Source organism: Pithys albifrons, chromosome 3 (assembly GCF_047495875.1).
Source record: "Pithys albifrons albifrons isolate INPA30051 chromosome 3, PitAlb_v1, whole genome shotgun sequence".
NCBI lineage: Eukaryota > Metazoa > Chordata > Aves > Passeriformes > Thamnophilidae > Pithys > Pithys albifrons.
The window spans coordinates 60779384-60806760 of NC_092460.1; the positions used below are offsets into that span (position 1 = coordinate 60779384).

Genomic DNA, 27377 nt, shown 5'->3' on the forward strand with positions numbered 1-27377 from the left:
TCTGAGAGATAGTAAACGTTATATTTATTAGGAGAGAGAAAACTGAAAACTCTCTAAACTCAAAATCATGATCTGTGAGTAATTCCCAAAAGTTTACCTGCGTGAGGATATGACCTAAGTGTTGCTAATAGAGAGGAGGATAGGTAGAAGGTAGATAGATGCACAGATAAGAAAATAAAGTGTGTTGATGGATACTGAGATGGTAGTTCTCTCTTGGATGTCTCTGTTTTCCTATGTTCTCCAGTCCATTTCGAAAGACAAAATTATTTCAGAGGATTTTTCACTGTACAACCTTTTCTCAAATAAATAATTCTCTTAAAGGAGAAGCTATGTAAATTTCTAATTTGTGTCACACCAGCTGGACACACAGGGTGCTAGAAGTTAGAAACTTTCATTTATGTTTTAAAAAATATTTTAGTTTGTTAAATTAAGAACAAAAAAGAATTTACTGAAACAAGGATATAACAGTGAGAACTTTGGAAGATCATAAGCTGAAATTTATTTCTCATTGGAAAAATAATTTTACTAAAATATTACCAAAATCGGGGCTATTTCTGAGTTCATGGAGGCACAATCTGGCCATGAATCTGTCAAGGGCATTAGAACTGAGTTAGAAACTCATTATGAATATTTTCTGTGAAAATCGGGTACCCAAGTTGATTTTAAGTTTGATTTCTATAGATACTAGACAACTGTAAGAATCACCAGTTTTGGTGGTGGTGGAGCTTAGGTTTGAGTCACTCAGGGTTTCATGTTGATAGTGTTTCAACGAGATAGCAGGAAAGTATTTATACTGCTTATGCTGGGTGTTTAAGGTAGCTTTCCTGATCGGGGAGAGGCAGTCCTGCACAAGACCATACTTACGAGTTTCCCTGCCCTCAAGCTGTGATTATGTAGACCACTAACCTGACAATACCAACTGCCTGCTGTCCGCGAGGCCCTCAAGGACCCGTGTTCTCTCCTTCTATTACCGGATTGTGGCCTCAAGGTTCTGGCCTCCTCTGTGCATTGCCAAGACATTTGCTGGATGATTTAAATCACCCCCACAAGAATTGTGGGGGTTTGTTGTTTGGTTGTTTGGTTATTGTTGTTTGGTTGGTTGAGGTTTTTGTCTCTGAAAATTTCTGGTTTTATTAGGCTATATGATCTCACAGGGGAGTCAAGTATGCTGCAGAGGTCAGCATATGGAAATGGGACCCACCTTTAGGAAGCTACAAACTGTTACGTCAGCTTGTTATATCTTCTGAAGTGTACTACGAATCACCCTGTCAGAATTCCACTCTGCCTGCCTTCTGCTGGGGATGTGGCTAAGGCTGTTTGGTTTCCAATCTTCATGCCTTAGTTAGACAGCATTAGTATTCCTACCCTCTTTTCCCAAAAAATCAGCAAACAAGTTGTTTTTATTTTCCCTTTCACAGTCCTGCACTCTGTCACTCTCTGGAGCTGATAACCTCTTTCTAATCTACATAAAGTCTTGAAACACTAAACTTGTGTAATTTATCATGTCATTGCAGTTGCCCTCTGGGATGTTGTACAGGAATTTTGATTATTTTAATCATACCATTTTAATTGTCTTTATGAATGATACTCTTGAAAACTGAAAATAATTAGAGAGTGTAATTTACATTTAGAAAGAACACACAGCTTTTAATAGTGAATGAATAATAGATTTACTTGACCTGAAGCTCTTTCAGTGATGGTTCGCTGATATTGACAGTTTCTAATGTTTTATACTCTTCATTCTTAGAACAGTGGGCTTTCAGGTTTTTGGGATTTTGATTTTTTTTCCAATGCTAAGCCTCCCTAGAAAGTAAAGATTAAAAGACAAGACTCTTTGAGGTACCTTTCTGTAAAATAATGAAATTATCTCCTTGCTTAATGCGTCTAGACCCACAGGTCTGCAGTTAATATGATAAGGTAACTATTCTGTTGGTCTTCCCCATATATGCGCTGATTTATTAATTCCTTTCTGTTTATCAGTATTTTCTAGTAGAAGTTAAGCTGCTCAGACATTTTTACTTTGCAACTTAACTCAAATAGATATATTTTAGTATCAAGCCGAATCATGAATGCTGCCTCCTAAATTAAAAATATAATTGGAAATCTTCAATCATAGGAAAATAAAAGTCTAAGAAAACCTTTCTATGACTAAATAGTATGCTTTTCTGTTGACAGTTTATATGTAACAAAACAAAAGAAAATCAGTAACTTCTCTTCCCAAATAAAAACAGATACTCCTTAATTATCTCTTCCTAGTGACTCAAATCTGCATATGTATACATGCTTCTGGTTATTGCACCTTACAAAGCCTGGACGGCCTGTATTCTCATTTTCATTATTTAAAAAATAGATTATTCTAAATTTTATTTAGCCTGCTAGAAGTCAGTTACACTTACGTATAGAATCTAATAAATTATTTATAACTATGACTTAATTTTATGCCTAAAGTATTGTAAATATTGGTTTTGGTGATACTTCAGGGACACAGGGAAATGTTCAATTAATCCAAGCAATTTTTTAAATGTCAAAATAACAAATAATTTTTTAATATGAATTTTTGTATTGAATGAACATGTAGAATGATTTTTTTCTGTGCATTTCTCTTAAATTGGTTTTGGAATAATTAATTCCACGGCAGTGTTTTTAAGGGAAACATAATTGATAAGCATAAAGTCAGACTTTATTTTCTTTTGCAATATAAATTCTGTCCTAAACTATTAATATATGGAGTATTTATATAGTTGCATAATAACCTGCCCCTCTTAAAAAATTGTTTTGAGGTAAGGACACAGGTCTATGAGATATATATGGTTAAATTTTAGGTCAAATTGTATTTCAGGAGAAAGCTGAGGGGCAGATATTTTTCTGTCCATCACTTCATAAAAGTGATAATTTTTTTGCTTGTTTTCTGTGTGCAATAAGTGTCTGTCAGAGATGAGGCATGCTCACTGTACCTGCACAGCATATTGACACAGTTGTACTAAGCTACTATTAGACTCAGAGACTACGTTAGAGATACTATGTAGTTACAATGCAAGCTGCTATCCAGCAAGCTTCCTTATATTTCAAAGTCATAGTATTTTTTGACTAAAAAAAAGCTTACTGATCTCTGAAAAATCAGATCTGGGGCAACTGGACTGAAATAAAAGCTAACTTTTTATATACTAACTAAATTGACTTATGTGGTGAAGTTACACTCTTGTAAATCCTGCTCTAGAACAACGCAGAGCTTCTGTGCTAAGCAACTAGTGTTCAGTTTTCATTACTCTAATTCCATTTTTTTCCTAATATGAAGTTGTATTTGGGGTATTTTTAGTTCTTAATCATTAGATGCAGCCTCCTTTCCTGATAACAACCTCCACTCCTACCCCCAAGCATCTTCATATTCTGTAGTTGTATTTTTTGATGTGTTGGTAAAAAGAGCTAGTAGGAAGTAGGTGTTGCTGTCAAGACAATGGAAGGACAGACATAAAATTAAATAATAACTTTTTTCCTGATGCTATTATATAATTAAAGATTAGGCTAGTAATTCTGACATTTCCTCTGTTGCAATGTCTTCAACACTAATATACTATTGGCCCTGCTATTAACTACACATGTTCTAATAAGAAAACAATAGGTAGGAACAGGTGCATTAAAATAGCATATGAAAGCAAATAAATGTTGGGGTTTTTTTTAAATTAATCATCTCTTTAGCATTGTTTTATTTGTGGATAAAGTGAGAACAAACTACTTCCTCATAGAAAGCCTAAGGTAGACCATAGTCATTATTAACTTTAGTAGGCAGAGTTTGGCCATCATGTTCTTTACATCATTACCACCTTGTTCAAACCTACCAGAACAAAAATTGATTTATAATAATGGCTCTGGCTGCATATAGTGATGGACTAGGACTTGGCTATTAAGACTGAACTAGACCAGTGTACCATGAGAACGCTAATAGGTCTGTTATAACACTTTTCCCATTAGAGTGGTATTGTCTCTATTTATAGGTTATATCTCCCAGGTGGATATATCTGTTTCAAGACAGATGGGAGAGTGGGCACTCTTTACCAGCCGCAGGGAGACTGGCATTAAGCAGCCACAACTTGGCTCCGCTGTTATTTACACTTCTTGTCTGCTCTTAGAAGTCACCTTAAACACATATTTACAGTTGCTAGCTGTGGCATATAGTTGTTTTTCTGAAAACCACTTTTATACTTTTGTTGTTAAGCATTTCCCATAAAAGACAATTGTTCATGCAAGTTCACAGCAATAAGAATTAGTAGGTATTAAAAGTAATGTATTGAATGAGGTTAAAAGTTCCATAGATAATTCAGTAATGCCTATGCACAAAGCTACAGCATGATACAGGATGATTTTAGAGCATGATATAAGTGCATACCATTCATAAGATGCATAAAGTGCCAGTTCTTCTGATTATATTTAGTTACTGTTGTTAATATCCTTACAATGTATATTTATTCAGCATCAACACAGTGTTACTTGAAGAACACATAGGTAGTCCCTATGGTAGTGACTTCTGTTCAAAGAGTTTTTTATTTCTTTTCCACTGGGGAGGTGGACATAGTACCAAACAGTGTGAGTTTACCAAAACGCCCCTTTGCAATTCTAAGAGTGTGAGCATGCTATAAATTAAGTACTCTGTCTCCAAACTTCCCATCCATGTACTTGATCAGGTAGCCTACAAAATGTTCTGCTAAATCCATTGCTATGTCACATATATTCTACTGCTTCCCTGGGAAGCAAGTAAACTGTGCGTAGGAAAGGGATATGTATATGCATTCACAGTGCATACATTAAGTCAACAATATTTCACTTGAGGTATTTGTTTTACTGCAAGAAAAACTGTGGAATACTAGCTGTTTCCTTGGACACAGTAGTGGATACTGTAATAGTGGTAGAATTTCTTCCTTAACACATTTCTTAAATGAGGCATCTCAAAATTTTCTGCCCAAACACATCCTATTTCTTGCACAGCATGTACTTAAGGCTAAATTTAGGAAATTGATGTTCAGTATAACTATCAGCTTTGCTATAGTGTATTTGAGTATCATCTGCTTAAAGATGCCTCTGCTAAGCACAATGTAGGAATGTGTTTAGAACTTGGGCTGTCAGAGTCCCTGATGAATACAGGTGCCAACCTCTTTTGTAAAGAACAGGTTGTTTTAGTTTTAATAATCACAAAGAGTGCCTTAAAGTGTAATAATGTTTGTGGAAAGCAAAAAAGTAATAACTAAGAGGAAAGGAATGGTTCCACTAATCCAGATATGTCCTAAATTTCGTGGGAAGACCTTTGCCAATGGTATTCCTGCCCTCATCGCTGTCAGTAGCAAATTATGGTTTCAGTCAAAGTCTTTCTTTGATAAGGGAACCAGAGCATAAATCATCTTCATTTTGAAATTTACTTTAGCTGGTCTTATGGTTCAGTGAAAGTCAAGGACAGATTAAAAACTTTGTGATGGGTTTTTGGGAGCTTTTTCATGCACTTCTGCAACCCAGTTTAAATATCATGTGCTGGGTATGGTGCTCCAGTTAATAGAACCTTTCTGGGCTGAGGCACTTGCTCTTGAACAAAGTTTTCTCTCTTGTCAAAGAAAATGTAATAGCTAGAAGCAGGTAAAAAACTGCCTTAGGAGTTCATTTGCAATAGTAAAAATGGCAACACTGGTAAGGAAGAAAAGAACAGATATGAAAAATTAATAAAATAACTAAGTGCTGAGCTGTAGCTCCTAATCATACCTAAACATGCTCCCTGACATCCAATCCTGTCAGATCTCGGAAGCTCAGCAGGGTCATCCCTGGTTAGTGCTTGGATGGGAGACCTGCTGGCAATACTAGGGGCTGTAGGTTCTAGTTCTGAGGACTTCACTGGCACCGTCCAAGCTCGCCTGACCGTGGCAGATGAACCGTAGGAGTTAAAGGGTGGGGCCAGTTTTGCGCAGGCTGTGCCTCACCTAAAAAATCCACTGCAGAGGCTTGAAGGGCACACCCACGTGGGGAGAGCCCTTCCCAAATCTTCGTTTGCGAAGCTGAGCCATGCATACATGTTTCCCCCCCATCATATAATGTTTACTAGGTAGTTAACAGCTTAGCAACTTTAGAATTCTCTAACATTCCTAGTAATCTTAGAATTCCTCTGAGACTGCAGAAAATTGATCAGTTCTTCAATCCAGCTTGAGTTGGCAAGTTCTGGCCAACTTAAATGATGGTTAGAAAACCAAATAAATTTGATACTGCATGCACTTACTGCATATTTGAAGGCAAAAATAGAACTCAGAGCACCTTAGATGCACCAAAGAACAGTGTTCCGCCCACTTTGTAATCCATGAGAGTTTTCACTGTTGTAGGCTGATCTGGGCTTGCAGAACAAGGAGACTATAAATGTGCAACATTTGTCTGATTGTAAAATTACCTGAGGAAGGAACAAGGTCCCTTTTTTTGCTCCTCCCTGTTGTGTTTGTGCATGAAATTTTGCAGAAACTACTACATAAATATTGCAGACTTTCTGTTTGCCAGCTATGACTTTTTCACGAAGGTCAACAGCCAGGCTTTCTCGGCCACAACATCTCTATTACTACAGTAGTTTGCTCTCCCTGGTAGTAAAAATCTGCAGATGGAATGCAAAGTTTAAGTCTGGATACTACTGTGGAGCACATCCAGTGGGAAAACTAGTACAAATTACATGTGTTCTGTTTCAAGAGCTGGTGATAGGTGCTGTAGCAATGTCAACAGATGATAGATAAGTGCTCAAGAGGGAGAATTATGAGGTTTGAAATTTGATCTCATGTTGAATATATCAAATCAAATGTTCTTTAGTGCTCAAATTAGTCTGTTTAGTACAGGTCAAATGATAAAAACTCAGAAAACCAAAAAGGCAAATAATACCAGTGAAGAAAATAGTATAACTTAAGACTTGTAATAGCAAATAAAGCCCTTATAGCTTCACAGTTTATATACAACAGAGTTCATAGACATCAACATTATGTCCCAATGAATACACCTGAAATAAAAGCAATTAATATCAAAAAGACAAAATAATTGATTGTAATCTGCTATTAAATAAAAATTGCTTACTCAATGCCCTTTTGAACATTAGTCTATGATGGTTATTTTGTCTTTTCCTCTGTTGGTACTTCTAATTACCTGTATCTTGTTGATAGAATAGCGTGCATCTAAAACTAATTACTGATTGAAAGAATAACTTATGCTCTCAATGAAACAAGAGAAAGCATTCAGTCTGAGAAGAAATTCTACAAACAGTGCAAAAAAAAATTAGCTAATTTTTCACCAGTCTTTCCTCCAGTTCTCCAAGGTATTAGTTTCAAGGATCTTCCACACAAAGGTGGGAACAAGAAGAATACAGTATAGCTCCCTCAAGTGAAAATATTATGGCCAAACTAATGCAGAGGGAATAGTGGAATTATAGATTCAGCCTTACAATGAATTCCCTGTTACCATGATAAGTTTCCAACTATGTTGTAAGGCACCTGATACTGAGACATCAAGAGATCAGACCAAAAGCTGTGTATGTTAAAAACACACAAGTTGCACTGAATGCTTGCACATTTATAGTTTGGGAGTATTACTGCATGTTCCTGAAGAAGGAAGCTCACACCTTCTTGAATACACACCTACTTGAGTAGAAAAAATAAGGGGAATCATTAGCTGAATTTGGCTCTTGTTCTCACAGTATTACAGTCATCTTTTTATATTATATATAAAATAATAGTTATACTTGAAAATAATCTTGAAACATCTCTTCTGTGTAAAGGAGTTAAGTATAAACAGCACCTTCACATTTCACTGGTCTGTCTCTTGCACACATTCTGAATCACACACATGTACTTCAAGGACAACTATTTTTTCTCTGTTTTTCTCTCCTCTGTAGAATTCTGCTATCAACAACACAGGTGCAGTATGTTTCACCTGCCATATCTTTGCCATTAGGAGTGGCTCCATTCTGATTCCAAAATGTTAATTGTTCTTAGTGATCAAGATAAACACAGACATTTCCAGCTTTCAGATTCTGATTTTAACCAGCATATAGTGGATTTCTCTATGCCTTTTAACCGAAGGGTGATTTTCAAATTAGGATTACTTTTTTTTTGTAATTTTTAATAGTAATCTCAATATCTGTTGCAGTACCCGTAGAAGCATTTTTTCTGTTACTTTGTATTTTTCAAAAGCTGTGCAAAGCAAAAGTCCCAATATATAATTTATTTTCAAGAGATTAGGATTTTGAGTACCTTTCGTCATCTTTCCTTTTTTATTGAAAAATTTATTTAGAATTTGTTCTTTAAGCAGTTTTCATAAGCAATGAATGAGATATATCAAGCTCTTAAGGTTTGTAGCCCCATATATGTACATACTCTTTATAGTTTAATTGATCTGACCAGTTTTCAATATATATGAAGTTTCACGCAGGGTTTGAATTATTTTCAATAGGGTTGATAGTAGTGTTGATACAGTTCCATGTTGTTAGACATCAGATATTCTAAAGATATGCTATTGGAGAAGTTTCATATTCAAACACAATTCAAAAGCAGTCACCAACCTGAAAATATTTGTGTTTATTTTCAAGCTGCATGCTGTTTTACTAGAGTATCGGAATTAGAATTGACTATGAAGCTTGTTTCTTATTTTGATACTTTGATGCTATCTGCATTAATCCTAAAATAAAAACAGAGTATAAATTAAACCACAGAAATATTTTCCTTGGGAATTCCTGTAACTATATTCCTATTTACTTACTTATTTATGTGTTTAAATTAAATAGATATAAAACTGTATTCATTAGTAGCTTATCCATTCAAAATCTGATGGAATTGAAAGACTTAAATGGTTACAAAGGAGGATGATTGGGAGATAAATTGTTATTAAATACAAAAACTAAATCTATGTCATTTTGGTCTAAACATAAGAGGGTTAAGTAGGCTGCCAGTAGCAATTTTCAATTAAAAATGGCTTATATGCCATAGTTCTGCTATTCAAGTCTGCTGTTTGACTTAATTCCACAATAAAATTGTTCTGTTAAAAATTCTTGTAACACCATATGGACAGGTTTTTATGTTAGTCAAGCAGATGTGCACAGAATTCCAATATGTATTTAAGGAGATACTGTTTTAACACTGTAAAGACTTAACCTATATTATTAACAGCTGGGATTTGCATGAGCGTTTATTCACTGAGGCCATGATCATGCTACACATGCAAGTATTTTTGTGAGTATATTCAAATAAGAAAAACTCACATAAGCCCAATGAAGATAATTTTTTATTTCAATTTATGTATCTATATGTGTGTGTGTGTGTGTGTGTGTGTGTGTGTGTGTGTGTGTGTGTGTGTGTGTGTGTGTATGTATATAAAACCCTAAATCAAACATGGGCTGTGAACATGCAGTAGGAGTGCTTTCTGACTAATTCAGCACACTGTCAGCTGTCAAAAATTCTACTCTGAAGTACATTTCTGAGAACTGCACTAAAAAAAAATCTAAATAATGAATGATGTGGTTTTTGAAAGTGGCTGAGATGCCTAAACTTTTTATAGCATAACATTGTCAAACAGGGTGACATTCCTGAAGCTTGTGAGAAGGGGACGCAGAAGTAGTCATAGAACATGTGACATCAGTATGTTGACTTTTCTTGACTTGAGTGTTCCTATGGGCCTCAGTCAAGTGATGATGTGCTATGTGTTGTACACAAAGTGTGTACAATGCAAGCATATGCAGGTTAGATTAGACAATTTATTGTGGGTTTGGTTAGCACTAAGTCCTTAGGAAAAGCAAGAGACAGTAAGAACAGCGTAATGGAAAATGGTCAGGATACAGTATCTTTCATGCCACTGGTAGATGACTTTTAAGGTTACAAGAGAATATGAAGTGGAAGGAGTACCAATGCATAAAGGCTATGAATCTAATTGAGAGGCCTCTCAGGTATTTAAGTTGTTCTTGGGCAAAATGATTTACTGTATTTGAGGAAAAGGTAGGCTGTTGCATGACAGAATGGCAACTGCTGGCAGATTAGAAATCAAAAAAAAAAAAAAGGTTGAGTATTTCAAGCAAAAAATGTGCACTGAAACAAAGATATAGCTGCCTACCCCTCCCCTACCTGAGTAAAATAAAATTACCATTTTGATGATAACTCTCTGTTCATGTAGATAAACCTGGTATAGAAATTTGGCACATATCTTTGGTTTAATTTACAAAATAAAAGAGAATGAAAGCTTTAGTTTACATTGTGTTTGAGGTTTTAGTTTAGATTGAGTTCCTCTGAGCTTTGTATGTGAGCCCAGAGAAGGTACAGGGTATGATGGATATAGTACAGGCATAATATATATAACAAAGTGGATACTTTTATTCATGTACTTGAGAAATCAAGAAGCACTGCTAGAACCATTGCTTTTCACAATGATTTGGTGATTTGGTTTTGGTTAATTTTTTTTTTTGTAAAAGTTGTGTATTGCTCTGTGAAGTAAAATTACATCATTCAGTCTATATTTCCAGACTTAACTGTGCAAAGGTTGCAGTTCAATGCATTTTGATTTTCAGTGTCAGAAACTCTTATTTCCAAGATGAACACCTAGAAAAAGGACTCTTCCTATTTTTGCACATGTCCAAGCTTATTCTTCAGCCTTGTAGTTTAACTCCTGCAGAAAGACAGAAGTGAAGCTCTCTAAAATGGGTGGCTGGCCAACAGTAATCAGGCCTGTTCAGAAATGCTGCCTGCTGCTCTGCTTCTGCCTCATGATTTTACAGATCCCTAATCCCTGGGATCCTTCTTAATCCTTCCCTGCCAGCTTTCATTTTTAAGGTTTTATTATAAGGTTATACCTCATGCAAAGACCTTGAACTGACTATAATATTTGCGAACAACTTTTTCATACTTTCATCATTGTGACCTACAACATTTGTTCTCTTCAGACATATTGGGTCTGTTGTTAACATTGAAACTGTTTGTGACTCTGTGTAGTGTATACTTTCTTCAGTATTGGTGATACCACTGAGAAAAAATTGTTAAGTCTGAGGTCCCATTGTTGCAGGCAGGATATAAAAGGAGTCCTGGCTACAAAGAGTGTACTGTGTAAAATTTGACACCTGAAAATGAGGGAAGACTGGAACAGAGGTGGAAAAGCAGAAAAGAATACATTACTGGGTGAGACATGGAGTGCCTATTGTACTTGTTAAAAATGGTTGAAACTTCCAGGTTTTTAAGGCATTTTATGTGTTTCAAAATTGAGTTTGTCAGCAGTGGATGTCTTGTTTCTAAAACTATGATTTGTACTCTGAAATCTCAACACTGAAAAGCAATTTATGAAAGACAAAATTCTATTTGACAGCAGTGACAGAAGCATGTAGTTCAGAAGATAAAGAATAATGAAAGACTTGAGTATTCAAAACCATAATAAAACATGAGCTGGTGAAGATAGGATACTTCATTCCCATTCAGCAAATATCACTCTATCTTGCTTTCAAAGTGTAAGTAGATCTTTCCATGCCAGTTCTTTTATATAGTGTCAGGAAGTGACTAAAGTACAGGAAGGTAAAAAGGACATATACAAATTTTTGGATATCACAAAGAGATGACAGAGCATTTATTTTTTTTTCAGTTCACTTGTAAGAAAGTGAATTAGTTGGTTTAAACTATCCCATTCTCATGAATGTGGTTTCAGAATGCTGGTACACCAAGTACAGCACAGTATTCTTGTGTGTTTGGAAAGTTATCAATCCAAATGTAGCATGGATTTTTTTTTATCGTCACCTCATACTTTGAAAGTTTCAGAGGTCTATAAATGGTAGTGTATTAACTCCACAGAGGGATATATGTTGGTTACAATTCTTGGGTTGACACTCACCTCTCTTAAAAATAATGAAGTGATATGGCAGTTGTGCTGATTCTTCTGACAAGATATTTGCCTTTTAAATAATTTCAAAGACTATGAAATCAACCATTTGGAAGGTATTTGTTAACAGATTTTCCTCAGCATCTGTGGAATAGCAGCACTGAATATATTTATTCTATCTCCATTTAGTGGCAATAATATGTTGAGCATAAGTATGCATTTCTGATGGCTTAAACTGTTAGGGGTTACTCTGTTATCCACCAAGGTTTTACGGAAGGTTCATAAAGCTCTATTTTGGAAATTTTGGAGAAAGGTTAAGTATTTTTTAGTCTGAAATTCCCTTAAAATTATGCTGAGATACTGAAAGATTTTAAGAACATCTCGTGTAATTTATGTTGCCCTAAAGCTGGAAATCAGGTTTCAGAACAGATTTATAACAGTTATCTGAAACGATACTTACCAAGAAATAAAAATTGCATTTGTCTGTCTCTTACATGATGATAAATAGGTATAAAAACAAGGAAGAAGCTGTTATAATTCATAAGTTCATTCATAATATTCCTGAAGTTATTAAATTTCTTGTTTCACTTCTTCAGAACAGATGAAGTTGATTCTTCTGATCTTGAAAGGGAAAAATGAGTGAGCTTCATTCATGTTTTTCCATTTATTTTGCATTTCTGTTGGTATATCAGAAAAATCTGTAAGATTGGGTTGTTCTTTTGGTTTCTCAATATGCATCCAATCATACAAAAAGAAAGATTTTGGAAGCCCCAAAGCCATTTCTTGTGTATGTTCAAAGTGTTACGGGAAACTCTTCATCCATAATGGCATGGTTTTGAGAAGTTGCAGTCTGCATCTTCTTCTTGACTGAAGTCTGAGTATTCAAATCACATACTTTGAAGGAGTTAGCTTGATTGTCTTACATGAATTTTGAATTTAGCACATTTGGAGGGACTTTCTCATGTGGGTGGTATGGTTTTGTTGTACACAGCACATCAGGGTTTAGTGTTGATATTACTAATAACTTAAAATACCACAGAACTGCTTCAGAGCAGTGGATTCTTTTATTCTTCTTCTGACAGCTGAAGGTATATTTTTTTTATCTGGACCACTATTTGGAAACAGAACATTTGCAACATGTGATGCTATCATTCTTGAAATGACATGGTTAAAAGTGAAGCCCTGCACTTAAAAACAAATATAACCTATATACATGGGTGAAAATTACCATTGCATTTGAGTTCTCATTGGATTAGTCGGTAACATTTATACTAAAAATCTAAATCATAATATGACTTTATATCGCATTTTCTGATACAGTGTAAGATATACAACCCTAAGAAGCAATGCTGAAAACCTGATAAAGCAGACGTTCAAAATATACGGGCTTTGTGTACTGTGTTCACAGTGCTGACATATTTTTTTTAAATCTTTACTTAAGAATCTCTGTCTACATTTTTTAAATGCAAGTTTCTGTCTTCTTAAGTTTGAAAGGTTATGGTAAGAATCATTTGAGACATTGGAGATCTTAGAAACAACTAATATGAAATGTGAGTCATTTCTTCTCTTTTGGAGTCCCATGAGTTGACAGAGCTGACTGCAACCCAAGGAAGCTAACACCTCAGCAGATCATGATGCAGAGCAGTGTAGAAATTCCTGCTTTGCATACAAAATCAGGTGATTTTGTGGTTGTTATTAGGTTACTGAGCGCTCCTTCTTTGTAGGCATTATATGCCACTTGTACAGCTATGCTGCTTCCCATTCTGCGATTAGGTAATTCAGAATAAATTCAGTGTTCTTCTGTGGATAGCATATTTTGTTTAGTTTCTGTGTCTGATTGGTACAGTCTAGGCTGGGCTTCCTTTTACTCTTTGCCTGCCTATACTTATAAGGAATGTCACAAAATGTACTTTTTGTTCTGTGTGCAGATTGCACATACACACAGAGAGCAGGAGGCTCCAGAGGGACACACCGAAGAAATGTATTTGGCCTAGAGACCTGAGCAGCCCCTGAAGCTTGGGGGCTGCTGGCACTGGCTGCAGATACATATCTTTACCAGCACATTGTATTAAAAGGCTACCTAGCAATAAAACCAGATCAGAACTTAGCAATTTCCTGTTTAAAGCCTGCTGATGATTACTGCTGTATGTGAGCAGGGTATTCTTGTTTTTCTGCTGTGAGAGTTCACAAAATTTCATCATTGTGTAAACACTGTGAAAGAAAAATTAGCTGTCCCATCTGCTTTCCTCTGACTAAGAATTTCTTCCATCACATGTTTAACACTAAGCCTCTCTGATGGCATTAAAAATAGATGGCTACAGAGGAGCCCACATTTATTAATTGACACTCAGTCTTTGAAATTTACAACCATAAAATCGCTAGAGTAGCAGACCCAACCAGGCATATACATGAGAGTCAGATTTTCATTAAAGGCACCAGCTGCATTGCTTCTCTGTCTTGTCCTTTTGACAAACTTCTGCTGGGAAGTTCAAATATGAAGATAAATTGATGAGTCTTACATAAACTAGAAAGGGGGAAAGATTTAATTTTAATTCCTCAGGACAGTGAAAAACAGAAGGTTTCATTTATTCTGAGTCTCATACCAGCGCATCACTGCAGTATCCTTAGGACCGCTATTATAGTGACAGTGAATAACTGATCTTTTGTTTGGCAGCATAATACAAAATTGAAGAGGAAAACCATTCCATGCTGAGCTTGTCACAGCCTAAAGGGTTATCTGGCCTGTGGATGTGTAGAGATAACAACCATGAGTTTGTAGGACATGGAGACTTTATCCTTTAAGTCTTGATTTTATTAGAGGTTAGCACTAATGTCGCAAAAGTAAACCTTAACAAGTGTATCTCTTATTAATAACAAAAATATGTGTCAAGCTATTAAAAATTATCAGCAATCAATACTATACCAGTCATTAATAATAGCAATAATCATAGCAGCAAGTATATGTATAAAATAGTATGTATTGCTAAAAAACTTAGAACTGCTGAAGCAAACAAAAATAATATAACAGAAAATATACTCATGACAGATTACTAATATGTGTATATTAGATAGATAGATAGATAGATAGATAGATAGATAGATAGATAGATAGAGATATAGATATATATGTCGTACTGAGTACATTAAGCAGATTCCAGGAGGGGCCAAACCATCCCAGAGTGGAGGAACAACCCATCCCAGAAGGAGATCCAAACCATCCCAGAAGTGGAAAGACAAAAGGAACTGACCCAAATATTTTTTTCCAGACTGTTTGCCTGTTCTTGCAGTAGGAGTAGCCAGTGGCAGTTCCTGATTTTTACTTTCTCAGAATATTTTCACCTTTTCCCAGACTACTTTTCATGCTTTCAGACGTTAAGCTGCCATTGCACCTCACTGGCTTTGTGCCTATCAATGGTATCTCAGGATGTCTCTGTTCTCTGTGTACACAGCTGTGCTTCAAAGATGCCAGCTGCTCTTCTCAGGGATGCTTCTGGTTCAAAGGCCTAGTTCCCAGGTTAACAGTTCCCAGCCTGCTAGGCATGTTCTCTCTCAGTAGTTCAGCAGACATTTACTTTTATTCAGTAAATTTCCCTTCTAACCAAGTCACTTTTCTGGCTCCTTACATCAGAGCTGTAAGTATGTGTTTTAATTGTTCTATTAATAAGAACTTTATCAGGAAAAAAGTGAGACAATTTGTTTCAAAACTGATAATTTATGTAGGCAATTTAAGTAAACCATGTGGTGTGATCCTCTCTTTTATCTATTGTTTAGTGGCTGTGACTTTGATCCAGGATCAGGCATTACATCCAGGCAGTCTTTAGATTCCATCTGTGCTTGGGAACATTTGCCATCTTCTGGAAGAGGGTACGGCAGCCAGGCTATCCTGTGTCTTGTGCTGATCTCCTGCTTGCACCAAGCCAGCACATGTAACAACTGAGCAGGACAAGGATGAAAAACCAAGCAAGCCATTACTGCAGGAAGTGTCCCAACCAGTTTGAAAATCAGTTCCTCTTCTGGAGAAGATAGCCACATGTAAAGGAGAATAATTCTAACAGGAATTATTAAAGTTCAGAAATACTTTATGATCTTAATTCTGTGGACATTCATCTGAGTGGCAGCAGACTTTTCTTCCTATCTGCATTTTGGAAATGGTAGAGACATGACTGTGCTCCCTATCATGTGAATACTTCACGTGTTCTGTGCATGGACATAGTCTTGTGTTGGGAATGCTCTTAGTAGTTAAGACAGAAGTAAAAGAGAGATGCTCCTGCAGTGTCACAGTGGAGGACAGGAGACAGACAGATTTAGTGTTTGAGTGCTAACTAAACTCATCCTGGAATGTCAGATACATATATTTTCTTTTTTTTTTTTTTTTTGTTAATAACAGTTCAGTTGTTTCTAACAAGATTTCAAGTGTATCAAAACTACTGAACAGCAAACCCAAACTCTGGGCATAGTTCTATGATTTTATGGAACTGAAGAAGCTGCATAACCACATAAGCTCTCATAAACTAATTTGGATGTAAAATGTTTTATTTTAGGTTTTACTGAGATGATGGCTGGTACAGAGTATGTTTTCAAAACAAACTGACATGAAATCATAACTATTATTTCCTTAAAATTCCAGTCTTCTTGTATCTCACTGTGCACTATTGAATTACTCAGTATCACATAGGGTTCCAAATGTATTGAGCTGTTTTTTTTCCTTATAGATGCTTATCATTAGTCCCATCATTGTACTGAGTCAGCTGGATGAGTAAAACAATAAAGCTGTTAAAATTGCATCAAAAGAGTTTACTAAAAGAGTGAGATTCTGAATTAGGAAAGACTACTGTTAAGTGTGGTTACATGACACTCATAAGACTATCAAAGCAATGCATGTGTTGATATAATGCATGTATGTTTGTTCCACAACTAATGTCATGTTAATAATTAAAACAACTACACTTCTGACTCATACATTACTAAGCATGTCTTCTGCCAGTGTTAATCATGTATTCCTTTGATGCACAGAGGTACATATGTCAAGCCGTTGTTTCAAGAAAGTGTTAGTTCATACACATATGGTGAAATTCTTCATATCTTTTCTTTTTCATATTGTTGAAAAATAATATACTGTATTTCAAATGCTATTTAATCAATTGCTATATTAAGTTGAAATATAAAGTATTGACTAAGTGCCGTCTTTTTGGTAGTCACTATTTCCTGAGGTTATTTCTGTGTCTACTGCTACAATTTTAAGTAATGTTTCTAACTCCAAAACCTGTACTGTCCCATTTTCATTAATGTCATAAACCAAAATTCAAGCAATAAATGGGAAAAAAGTCAAGAATTAATCATTCTTTGAAATCTTGTGGATGGATGGATGGATGGATGGGTGGATGGATGGATGGATGGATGGATAAATGTGAGAAAAAATTCACAGTGCCTCCTAACAAAAAACCTTTTCCATATATACAAAAATTATAATCATTAGAGAAATATACTTTAAAATCAGTTTAGTCATTACTAACTGAAGTAATTTTTAGTTACAAAAGCTGCTTCTTTGCACTACACTCTTCATGGTGATACCAGTTAAGACAAACTTCAGCTCTTCAGGTGTATAGAGAACTGTCACCTTTAGAGAAACGTTCTTACAGTCAGAGTCAGCTCACTAGGAAGACATTTGCATTTGCATATTTCGGAATGGGACTGCACTGTGTGTACTTCTGGCTTTTCACTTTTGGGAGCATCATGTTATGGGTCTCCTCAAGGTGTGGACTTGGCAACTGTGCATCTGTTTCCCACAGGAACTGAAAGAATATATTACCTCTGTTTCCCATCCTCCTTCCTCCTATCAAGTGCATGAGCTGTCTTCACTACTTTTAATATTCTTTTTCAGACGTTCTTGTGAGTTAGCTTAAAACCAGGATGACTATTTATGGACACAGCTAACTGCTGGTATGTGCAAGCTGACATAACTTAGTTTAGACCACACTGAAATAAAAAGTTAATTGAATTATTTCAAGTTCTATGAAGTTGAATTACTTTGTGGTTGTCCATAGGCTAAGAGCTTGCAGTCAATCTGCAATACTTCTTTTGGTAAATTTACTGTCATCTGCATATTTGCATTTATAATACTTTCTGTAGTATTTAATACCTACGAGACATACTTTTGTGTTTTATGTGGAATTGTGATATTGCAGGTTACACTGAAGTTAGCCTTTTAACTCCATTTGCAACTGAAATATAGAATATCTTGGTGGAAGGTTTTATTATTCAGAGGAATTATGAGGGGGTTGACTGTTTCCAAGCTGGAATAAATTTGCTACAGTTAAAACCTCAAATATATTCCTTATACACTGAAGAGAAAATATTGATTGTCTTGACATTCTCTTTTCTTTGAGTGTTAGCAACTCATTTGCATTTTGAAATGGAAACTCAGCTCAGCTTCCCTCCAAATGAAATGTAGTTGGTCCACAGCACAGAAAGGACATTTATTCACTGAAGCAAGTTCAGAGGAGGACCACCAAGATGATTAGAGAGATGGAGTACCTCTCCTATGAGGAAAATTTAAGAGAGTTGTGATTGTTCATCCTGGAAAAGAGAAGGCTTCAAGGTGACCTAGTTGGCAGCCCTTCAGTAGGATGCACTGTTTAACTACCTATGTGTTCTGAGTTGTAAGGGACCCACAAAGATCATCGAAGCCATACAGGGATCAAACGCACAACCTTCGGTGTTGTTAGTATCATGCTCCAACCAACTTAGCTAATCTCAGTTCCTGAAAGGAGCCTACAAGATGGCTGGAGAGACACTATTTACAAGGCCTTGTAATGACAGGACAAGGGGGAATGGTGTCAAACTATACAGAGTAGGTATAAATCAGATATGAGGAAGAATTTCTTTACTGTGAGGGTGAGGAGACACTGAAAGAGGTTGCTGAGAAGTTGTGGCTGCCCCGTCCCTGTGATTGTTCAAGTCCAGGTTAAATGGGGCTATGAGTGATGTGGGTTAGTGGAAGGTGCCCCTGTTGAGAACAGGTAGTTTGGAACCAGGTGATCTTTAATGTCTCTTCCAACCCAAGCCATTCTATGATTCTATGATCTTCACCACAAACCAGAAAATCCTCTGTATTTGGCACTTGTTAAAGTTTTCCTTCCCTGTGCTTGCCAGTGAGCAGTTACAATAATGCAATGGTGAGGAAACAACTTTTCAAAGCAAAGTGTTGTGTTTTGCCAAGAAAAATGCAATTAAGTAAGAAAATGCCTCATCTATACTTGCCATTTCTTAGGAAGCAAAGCTCCTGGCTTTTTGGCTAAGAGAAAGGACAGTGCTATATTAAAATCATCTCTTCAAACTCAGATGTTGAGTCACCTCTGAAGGTACCTGTTTTTCTCCCTTGAAGGTCATGAGTCTTGAGCGTCTAACTTCAAGTTCTCTAAATTACATTTGAATTAGTTAATATGTACAAATAATTCAATTTCTACTTTCAAAATAGTTTCAATTCTTCCCTTTACAATTAGAATTTCATTTCATTTTTGAACATCCTCTTCTTAATAATGTTTTTCATTAAAGCTTTTGTGTAAAGGCTAGCTAGTTTCCCACTCAGCCAAATTATCAAATGTAGAAATCTACATTTGAACTATATTTTCTGAAGAGGAACACCCATTTTTATGTGCATCTCATCCTAAGATAGTGTTGAGGAATACATTCAGTGCAAGTAGCTTGTTGTGCAGCTGCAGTGTGAGGTCCAGGCTGAGCTCTGGGTGGTGAGAGCTCCAGGCAAGGGGCTATGAACTGCTGACCCCCTGCATAAGGGCACAGGGACCTGTGGCCATACTAGGGGACCGTACACTCAGAGACACGGCAGGAGCCAGGGACTCAGGAGGAAGAGCGATTTTCACACACTTGGACTGTGAGGTATAAAAGCCCAGGGTTTTCTTTGTTCAGGGTCCCTCCTCAGAGGCACCCAGCTCAGGCTGTTATTTTGTTATTATTTATTACACCAAGACTAAATAATGTTAAGGATCTGGACATCTGAGACTGTGCTATGGCAAATCTGTGGTTGAGCTGGTAAGGAAACCTGGTCTGACTGTTTTCATATGGGGAGTGTATCCGTGAAGGAGTGTTGGTCTGAGCTCAGGTGGTTCAAGTGGGGTGCAGAATGGCTCCTGGCTGGTCAGACAGGGAAGTTTCCTTAACAATAGATAAGCTTTTGTTTTGTATTTTAATTGTGTAGATTTTTTGGTTTGGGGTTTTTTAAATCCTTGGGCTCCATGAACAAACACATGGTTTCCCTGCCCTGGTGCAATACAAAGAGGTGTAACTATATCTAAGGTCTAATGCAAATAATACTTTTCAACCCCATAGATACTAATTTTCAGATATTTTCAGGAGATAGTAAAAGAGAAGCTTTTGGTTTGCCTCTTCCTCACTTACAGCTTTTCCTTTATTTGTGGTGTAATTTCATCCACCTCCTCTCTACTGATGTCCTCCACTTTTAGGCTGTATTTCCAAGGTGTAGTTTCACTGCTTGCATCTGCCACTGCTCATTTTTAAAATGACATTAATGTGAAGCTGAACTGATTTCTGGCATCTGGCTGTTGCCCAAAGCATTATGAAGAGACAAGAAAACTATGAAAATCTTGTTAATTTGTCTTTGCTGCTGCTTGGCAGTATCACAAGCAGCCCCAGCTCCTGAAAATGGGTGTAAATCATGACTATATCACTGCATTGCTGTACGTTGGGTGTTTGGGTGTCTTGTACTACCTTCAGTAACTGGAGGAGCTAGGGGGCATTTTGTAATGCAAAGAAAAATAGTGCTCCTGAAGTCTGTGAATTAGACCTCTATACATACACAGAAAAGAAAATAAAGCAAAACCAGAAAAGTGCCAGCAAACAATGTATGTGTTTTCCGAGCATACCTTGTTCATACACACATAAATTGTTCCCTTCTCCCTTTGTTAATAGAAGAAATATTCTCAGACCTATCTTGCATAGTGCCTAGCAAATATAGTAGCTAGTTATAACATAAATTATTTAAAATAATAATTGCTGTAAGACAGCAGAAGTGCATATGATGGCCCTGACCTATTCAGGACCTGCAAACGCTGTACAGTGAGACAGTTTGCTTGGAAGCTGGCCCAACAGAGTAGCATTAAATCCACAAGGAATTAACACTATCGTGTTCCTGTCCCACTTTTATCTTCAAGAGCAAGCTGAATTTTTCAGTAATGTCTTCTCTAGAAGAATAAAGGTTTAAAAGAAAGAACCAAATTAAGAACAGTTCTACCAAAACACTTTGCAGACTGCAAGTATCTATGTATATGTACATGTTTTTCTCTGAGGGGACAGACTATTGGAAAACTGTGTGTTACAGTGTTAGCCATATTTAACGGGCTTGTAGAATGAGGTTATAGTTATAAAAATGGTGCCAATTGCTCCTTTTTGTTTGCTTCCACTCACACAGAATAACTGTGTCCCAGAGTCCTCTCCAGCCTAGGCAGGGCAGAATGTCTCTCAGGAGTGTAAGAAGGTGCTGCATTCTGCACTCACCCAGGTGCACTTTGCCTTCTGTCTCATCCTCCCTCTGCAGGAGACAACATTCTGGCACATGCCTTCAGGGAAATGAGGGAAATATGCATTACTACAAAATAAAACTGTGATTTGCTGTCCTGTTTTTTTTTCCCTATGTAGAAATCTGAGTATTAGAACAGGAACAAAATTTTTAATAGGCTTGATTGGACTTTTATGGGGCAATCAGAGTTGTATGCTGCTGTAGAAAACTATTCAGGCATGGTGTTATGCAGTAAGAATGCGAGTACAAGATGCAAAGTTTTCAAATTAGAGCAAGTATGATTCCTTGAATGTTTTCAGAATTTTATCTTAGTTTTGCCTTTAACAAAATTCTGACAGTTGCTGTAGTCCATGTCCTGTTTTTCATATTTGTCTGTGTCACAAGATCTATGAGATTTCTAGAACCTATATAGGTTCCTCAGGTATACTCCGGCTCTATTAGTACTGTAGGATGGAGGCAAGACTGGCAGCTGCTTGATCATAGGAGCAGGATTTCAGGGAGTGCAGGAAAAAACTGTAGGTGTCTTTGGTTCTTTTTTCCCTTTCGTTCTTCATTCTCTTTAACTTCCTTCCTTCCTTCCTTCCTTCCTTCCTTCCTTCCTTCCTTCCTTCCTTCCTTCCTTCCTTCCTTCCTACCTGCCCGCCGGCCTGCCTTTTTTCAACTCTAGTCATCAATAAAATACTTGGAACTGAGCCTGGAACATGAATATCAGAATGTTCACACTTTGTTAGACAGAACAAGAGTAGCCAGCATTATTTCCACAGTCTTAGTTTGAATAACATGCTGTATAACATGCTGACATGTTCATATAGTTTCTTATCTTTACACAATATCAAATGTCAAAAAGGACATTAAGGTGCTGGAGCATTTCCCAAGAAGCACAACATGGCTGGGTCTGGAGCACAAGTCTGTTGAGGGAGCTGAGGTTGTTCAGCCTGGAGAAAAGGAGGCTCAAGGAGTACTTTATTGCTCTCTCCAACTACCTGAAAGGAGGTTATAGCTTGGTGAGGGTCAGTCTCTTCTGCCATGTCTCAAGTGAATGAACAAGAAGAAATGGCCATTCCTGAAGAGGTTCAGATTAGATATTAAAATAATTTTTTTTCACTGAAAGAGTGGTTAGACTTTGGAACAAGTTGCCCAGGAAGGTAGTAGAGTCACTATCTCTGGAAGTGCTTAAGAAGCATCTGGGTGTGGCATTTGGGTATATGATTTAGGGGTGATTGTGGTGGGGCTGGGCTGATGGTTGGACCAAATGTTCTTGAAGGTCTCTTCAAAACTTGATGATTCTATGCTTCTGTGAAATGAGAATGTCCTTTGTTTTTTGTACATGTAATAAAAATAACTAACCTGTAGTCTGAAATTATTTATGTGGAGGAAATTTGAACAATTATGCAAGAAAACATTTTTGTTTTTTGACTAAGCACTGTGCAGACAAATCCTTTCTAGATTCTTTTTACGAACTAAATTTGTAATGATGGAGTGCATGCCTGAATTATTCCAGTGCCATGATACAGCACAAAGGCATGATCTTGAGTTGTTTTAATGGCTATATGAACTCTAACTGTGCTTCTGTGATCACTGTTCTGAATCTTAATTTGCTATAATAAATTTCTCCTATGAAAATAATGTACATATTTTATAGTGTAAATATAAGATTTTATTTTAGCTGTGGTGATTTGTGCATGAAAGAATAATTAGAAAGTTCAGTCAGTGTGATACAGTTAAACAAATAAATACGAATCTTATTTTCTCTTTAAAATGCTCACTTAATGAGGTATTACCTTACCTTGTTTAGTCATACACCAGTACTGTGATGAATCTACTATATAGACTGCAAGGTGTGTCTTTCTACATATTAAGTTTTAAGGAATAGATTTTGCCAATTCTTACATGTAGATTTAACTCTGCAGTGATAAGTAGTTCCCTGTACACACATGAGAGTGGGAGAACTCCCATGGACAAACTTAAGTATGTACAGGTCAATGTACATACCAGAGAGCTACTATTGATATAGATGGCTGTAGAGAGTGGTCTTTGTTACTTCATTTTACTTATTTTTCTGCAGACTATCATCATCAAGCATACAATAATTATTAGTTTATATATGGCGTATGTGTATATATGTGTACTAATACTGCTCTGAGGGAGATTTTTTTTATTCTGAGAACAGGGTTATCAGTATTTTACAGCAAGTAGGCTCCACTTGTCAGAAACCTACATTATAGAAGTCAAAAAGAAATGGGGAAGATTCTACCCTGGTTTCTTCAGTCTATCAACAAATTAAACTTATTCAGTGAATAACTCTGAATTTTCAGTAGCTTTGAATGCAACTTTTTATAAAATCTGACTTGCTTTTTTCATTCCATGTCCTTATTTTGGACATAGCCTTGAAATTAGAACTGTACTGCTCAAATTATAACTGAGTGCAAGAGTGTCTGCTTTACCAGAGATTTGACTAGGGACTTTGTGAAAAGGTTGGGATTATAATGATGTTGGTATTTAGGAAAATATGGTTTGTTTCATGTGATCTGGACAGCAAGATCACTTGAAAGCCCAGTGTAACTAACCATTTAAAATTGCAGTTGCTACATGTTGTAAGCTAAGGAATATCCGTGTCAGGCTTTCATGAATTTTCACCTATTTCTCATAGATTCATTGACAGAATTAGCTAAAACTTTTAGTGCTTCCAGAGAAACCTGAAATTATAGTCTCATATATCCTTTGTCACTATTTCCACGTGCTTGTAAAATATAGGCCAGTTTGGTGCATATATGGGCCATTATTTGTAATTGTTTTCTGATGCAGGGTTGGGAACTCCAGGAGATCTAGCTTGGCTGTGTGTGCACTTAGAGGGCATTTCATAGGTGATGCATTTTCTGAAACTGTTTTCAGATGCATAACAGCCTCACACAAGGTTTTTCCATGTGGAAACCCAAAAGAGAGACAAGAAGGAGACTGGAAACATTTCTATCATTAAATTACAGATTGAGGATCTCTTCCCCTGCATGTGGCTTATAGTAAATAGTAGCAGGAATATATGCATGTTCTAGAGATTTATTTTCAGAATTTTCTCTCCCTGTTAACCCTGTCTTCTCCTCTGATAAATTTTCATACATACGCATTTTCTAAAGGAAAAGTCCAAAGTGCAATAAAAAGTTTAATTATTATTAATTATAATAGATTATAGTTAATCAGGTACAAAGTACTAAGTTGATGCTACACTATTAAGTGTATTCCTGAATGGAATAAATATTTTATCAAACTGCATGAGGTGGGAAATGCTGCATTACTTACACTGCATAACTCTCATAGATTTGGCACCTCAAATGATTGCTAGTAAATCTTCATGACACTATGATGTATTTGCCTCAACATACGTAGTTTGAAGACAAACTATTTTAGAATTAATGCACAAATTTTATACTTTTTGTGGAATATTGTTCTTTCATTTGTCTTCTCTTACACTTGACACTTGAGGTATTGTAAGTCCACTTGAATAGGAAAATATAGCTATAAGAAAATAGCCTTACAGCATTGAAACATCAGGGATCACTCATCTCCAAATATGTTAACGTTTCCCATAGGAGACTTGAAGAGTCAAAATACTGGATTTTAAACCTATGAGCTGCTAGAATTGAATTAATTAGAATTCAGTAGAATTGAATTCAATAGGATTCATGTTACACCTTTGTCACTAAGTCTTTAATCAGTTTTACAGGGGGAAAGAGGAGGAAAATTGTTTGCAAGATAATTTGAAAAATTAGGCTGAAGTTATTCTGAGAATATTGCTGTTAATAGTGATGGACACTAAAGATGAATTAGTTAATAGAGCTCAGATGCAGCAGTCAAAAGTATACAGTAGATCTTCATTTTTACACAGAAGTGCAAAATCATCAGAAAACATCATATATGAAACATACTTAAATTAAAATGTGCAAAAATTTTTGATTTATTTACACATTAATCCAAATGTATCTGTTTCAACATGTTTTATTGGTTTTGTGAGTGTGTATATATAGGAATGAGATTAAATTTAAGAAGCATTAAACCACTATCAAATGAAGATGCATGAGACTGAATGGATCAAGTTTATAGTGTTTATAGTTTTTTCTTGTGTTGAATTATTGTTTATTTAAAACAGTGCCATACTGACACTATACAAGCGGTGTTTTCCTTACAAAATTCTGGAGCAAGAGTGGTATTAGAGATTCATCAAACATGATACATGAACTGAATATGAAGTTGCTTTACATGGAAACCTTCTTTTCAAAGTGAAGTGAAATGAAATCTCATTTAAAGGGAAAAAAAGGCATTATAGAAATGTTTTCAAATTTATAAGTGTAAATCTAAGGGGAAATCTGACAGAAGCAAGATAAGCATTTGTGAACATACATGGAGAATTTTGCTTAAAATTCAAGATTTACTCTTTTTTATATATAATTGTTTACATAATTCTCCTTTAAAACATTGAAAGTTTAAAACAATTTCAAATATTTAAAAACAGTTATAAATCGCAATGTGAAGATCATGGAAAATATTTGGTTTGTAGATGGATGGACATGTATACATGCCTGTGGCTGTTGTTAAATGTATTAATAATGCATACATTTTTGTTTACTGCAAAAGTAAGCTGTTCTCTACAGTCAGGCTTAACTTCTTCATAAATTATAACAGGAAATTAATTTAAAAACACATCTTGCAATAGGTTACATTTTTCATGTTATGTGGTACTGTTAAAAATACTTAAATCCAAAAGTACTGGGTTTTGTCTGCTCTAAATATCAGGTTTACTCTACTGATTTAGTAAACAGTCACAGAAATAAGTCTTAGGTAAAAATATACTTTGAGAAATGATGAAGCTCAACTATAATTAGCATGAACATTTTATGTATTGTTACATATGCTCTCAACAATGGAAAGAAAGTGTTTAAAGGTTTAGTCTAGAACTGTTTGGTGTTTTACATCTGGAACTTTTTGAAAATTTCTGCTGTTAATTTCTTCTGAAGTAAATCTTGAAATCTGAAGAAATATCATCTGTCAGATTGCTTACTAGTCAAGGTCCTTCTAAAGAATAATGTTATATATGCTGGGCTCTGAAAAAATAAATGAAAAAGTCATAAAAAAAAGAGGAAAAATAGCATTCAATGCAGAAATACATTCTTCAGATAGCTGAAAGGACTTCAAGATTTTAAAATTAATGTAGCTTCTTTCTGGTACTTTCCCACTCTTATGACTGTTTAGCACAATGAAGAAGTCTGAGACAGCATGAAAAAATTGTCAATTTAATAGGTAATTAATACCTAATAATGTAATAGGTCAATTTCTTTTGATGTCTTTCCATAAGATGTTTTAATTTGGACAAGAAGATCCTACTTTCTTCAAACTTCCTAAACAGAAAGACCTGTTTTTTGTAGAGACCTCAGATTAAAGTCAGGCATGGAGTTATGATTATTTCTCCATAATTACCTGACTATTTGACAGTGTTTCAGAGTCCGTTTCTGTCAATGCAATGCAGAACACCAGAGCAAGTTACTGTTTGGTTGTTCTCAGTACTTCACAAGCCAGGAGATGTAACAATACTTCCAATTTCTTTATGTAAATTTCGGTTGAGCCACATTAGTGTTCTCTTATATCAGCTTGTTTGAATGATAATAATTTCATCTGTTGGTATGGTGTAATTTAAGTGTACTGTAGCACTGTACAAAATTTTGTTCCATTCAGCAGACTCTCTGTTGCCCCCTTTTTCAGATGACGGTTGCTGCTGGTACGAGCATTGAGAATAACATTCAAAGGACCATATCCTGCCCTAATGTATGTTCAAAGTATCTTGGTTTTTTGCCTAATTTAAATGTGAAGCCTCCTTACGTGAATTTGATATTTTGTTGCCCACAGAAACTTGTGCATCTTGAGGTTACTTCACGTTATATATTTCAGTGTTAATGATTATTGTACTACAAGTGAGGTCTCAGCCTATCAGAAT

At 35.9% G+C, this 27377-nt stretch overlaps 1 protein-coding gene across 7 annotated transcripts in view; it reads left to right on the forward strand.

Moving 5' to 3' along the window:
* The window catches only part of PPFIA2 (PTPRF interacting protein alpha 2), a 317857-nt gene that overhangs the window by 133232 nt on the left and 157248 nt on the right, over positions 1-27377 (forward strand). For 4 of the 7 annotated variants that reach the window (XM_071552149.1, XM_071552142.1, XM_071552144.1 and 1 more), the window contains one exon: positions 27146-27208. The exons of the other annotated variants lie outside the window; for them this stretch is intronic. In XM_071552149.1, coding sequence (XP_071408250.1) covers positions 27146-27208 — 63 coding nt within the window. The remainder of the gene's footprint in view (positions 1-27145; positions 27209-27377) is intronic. 7 annotated transcript variants of the gene reach the window in all.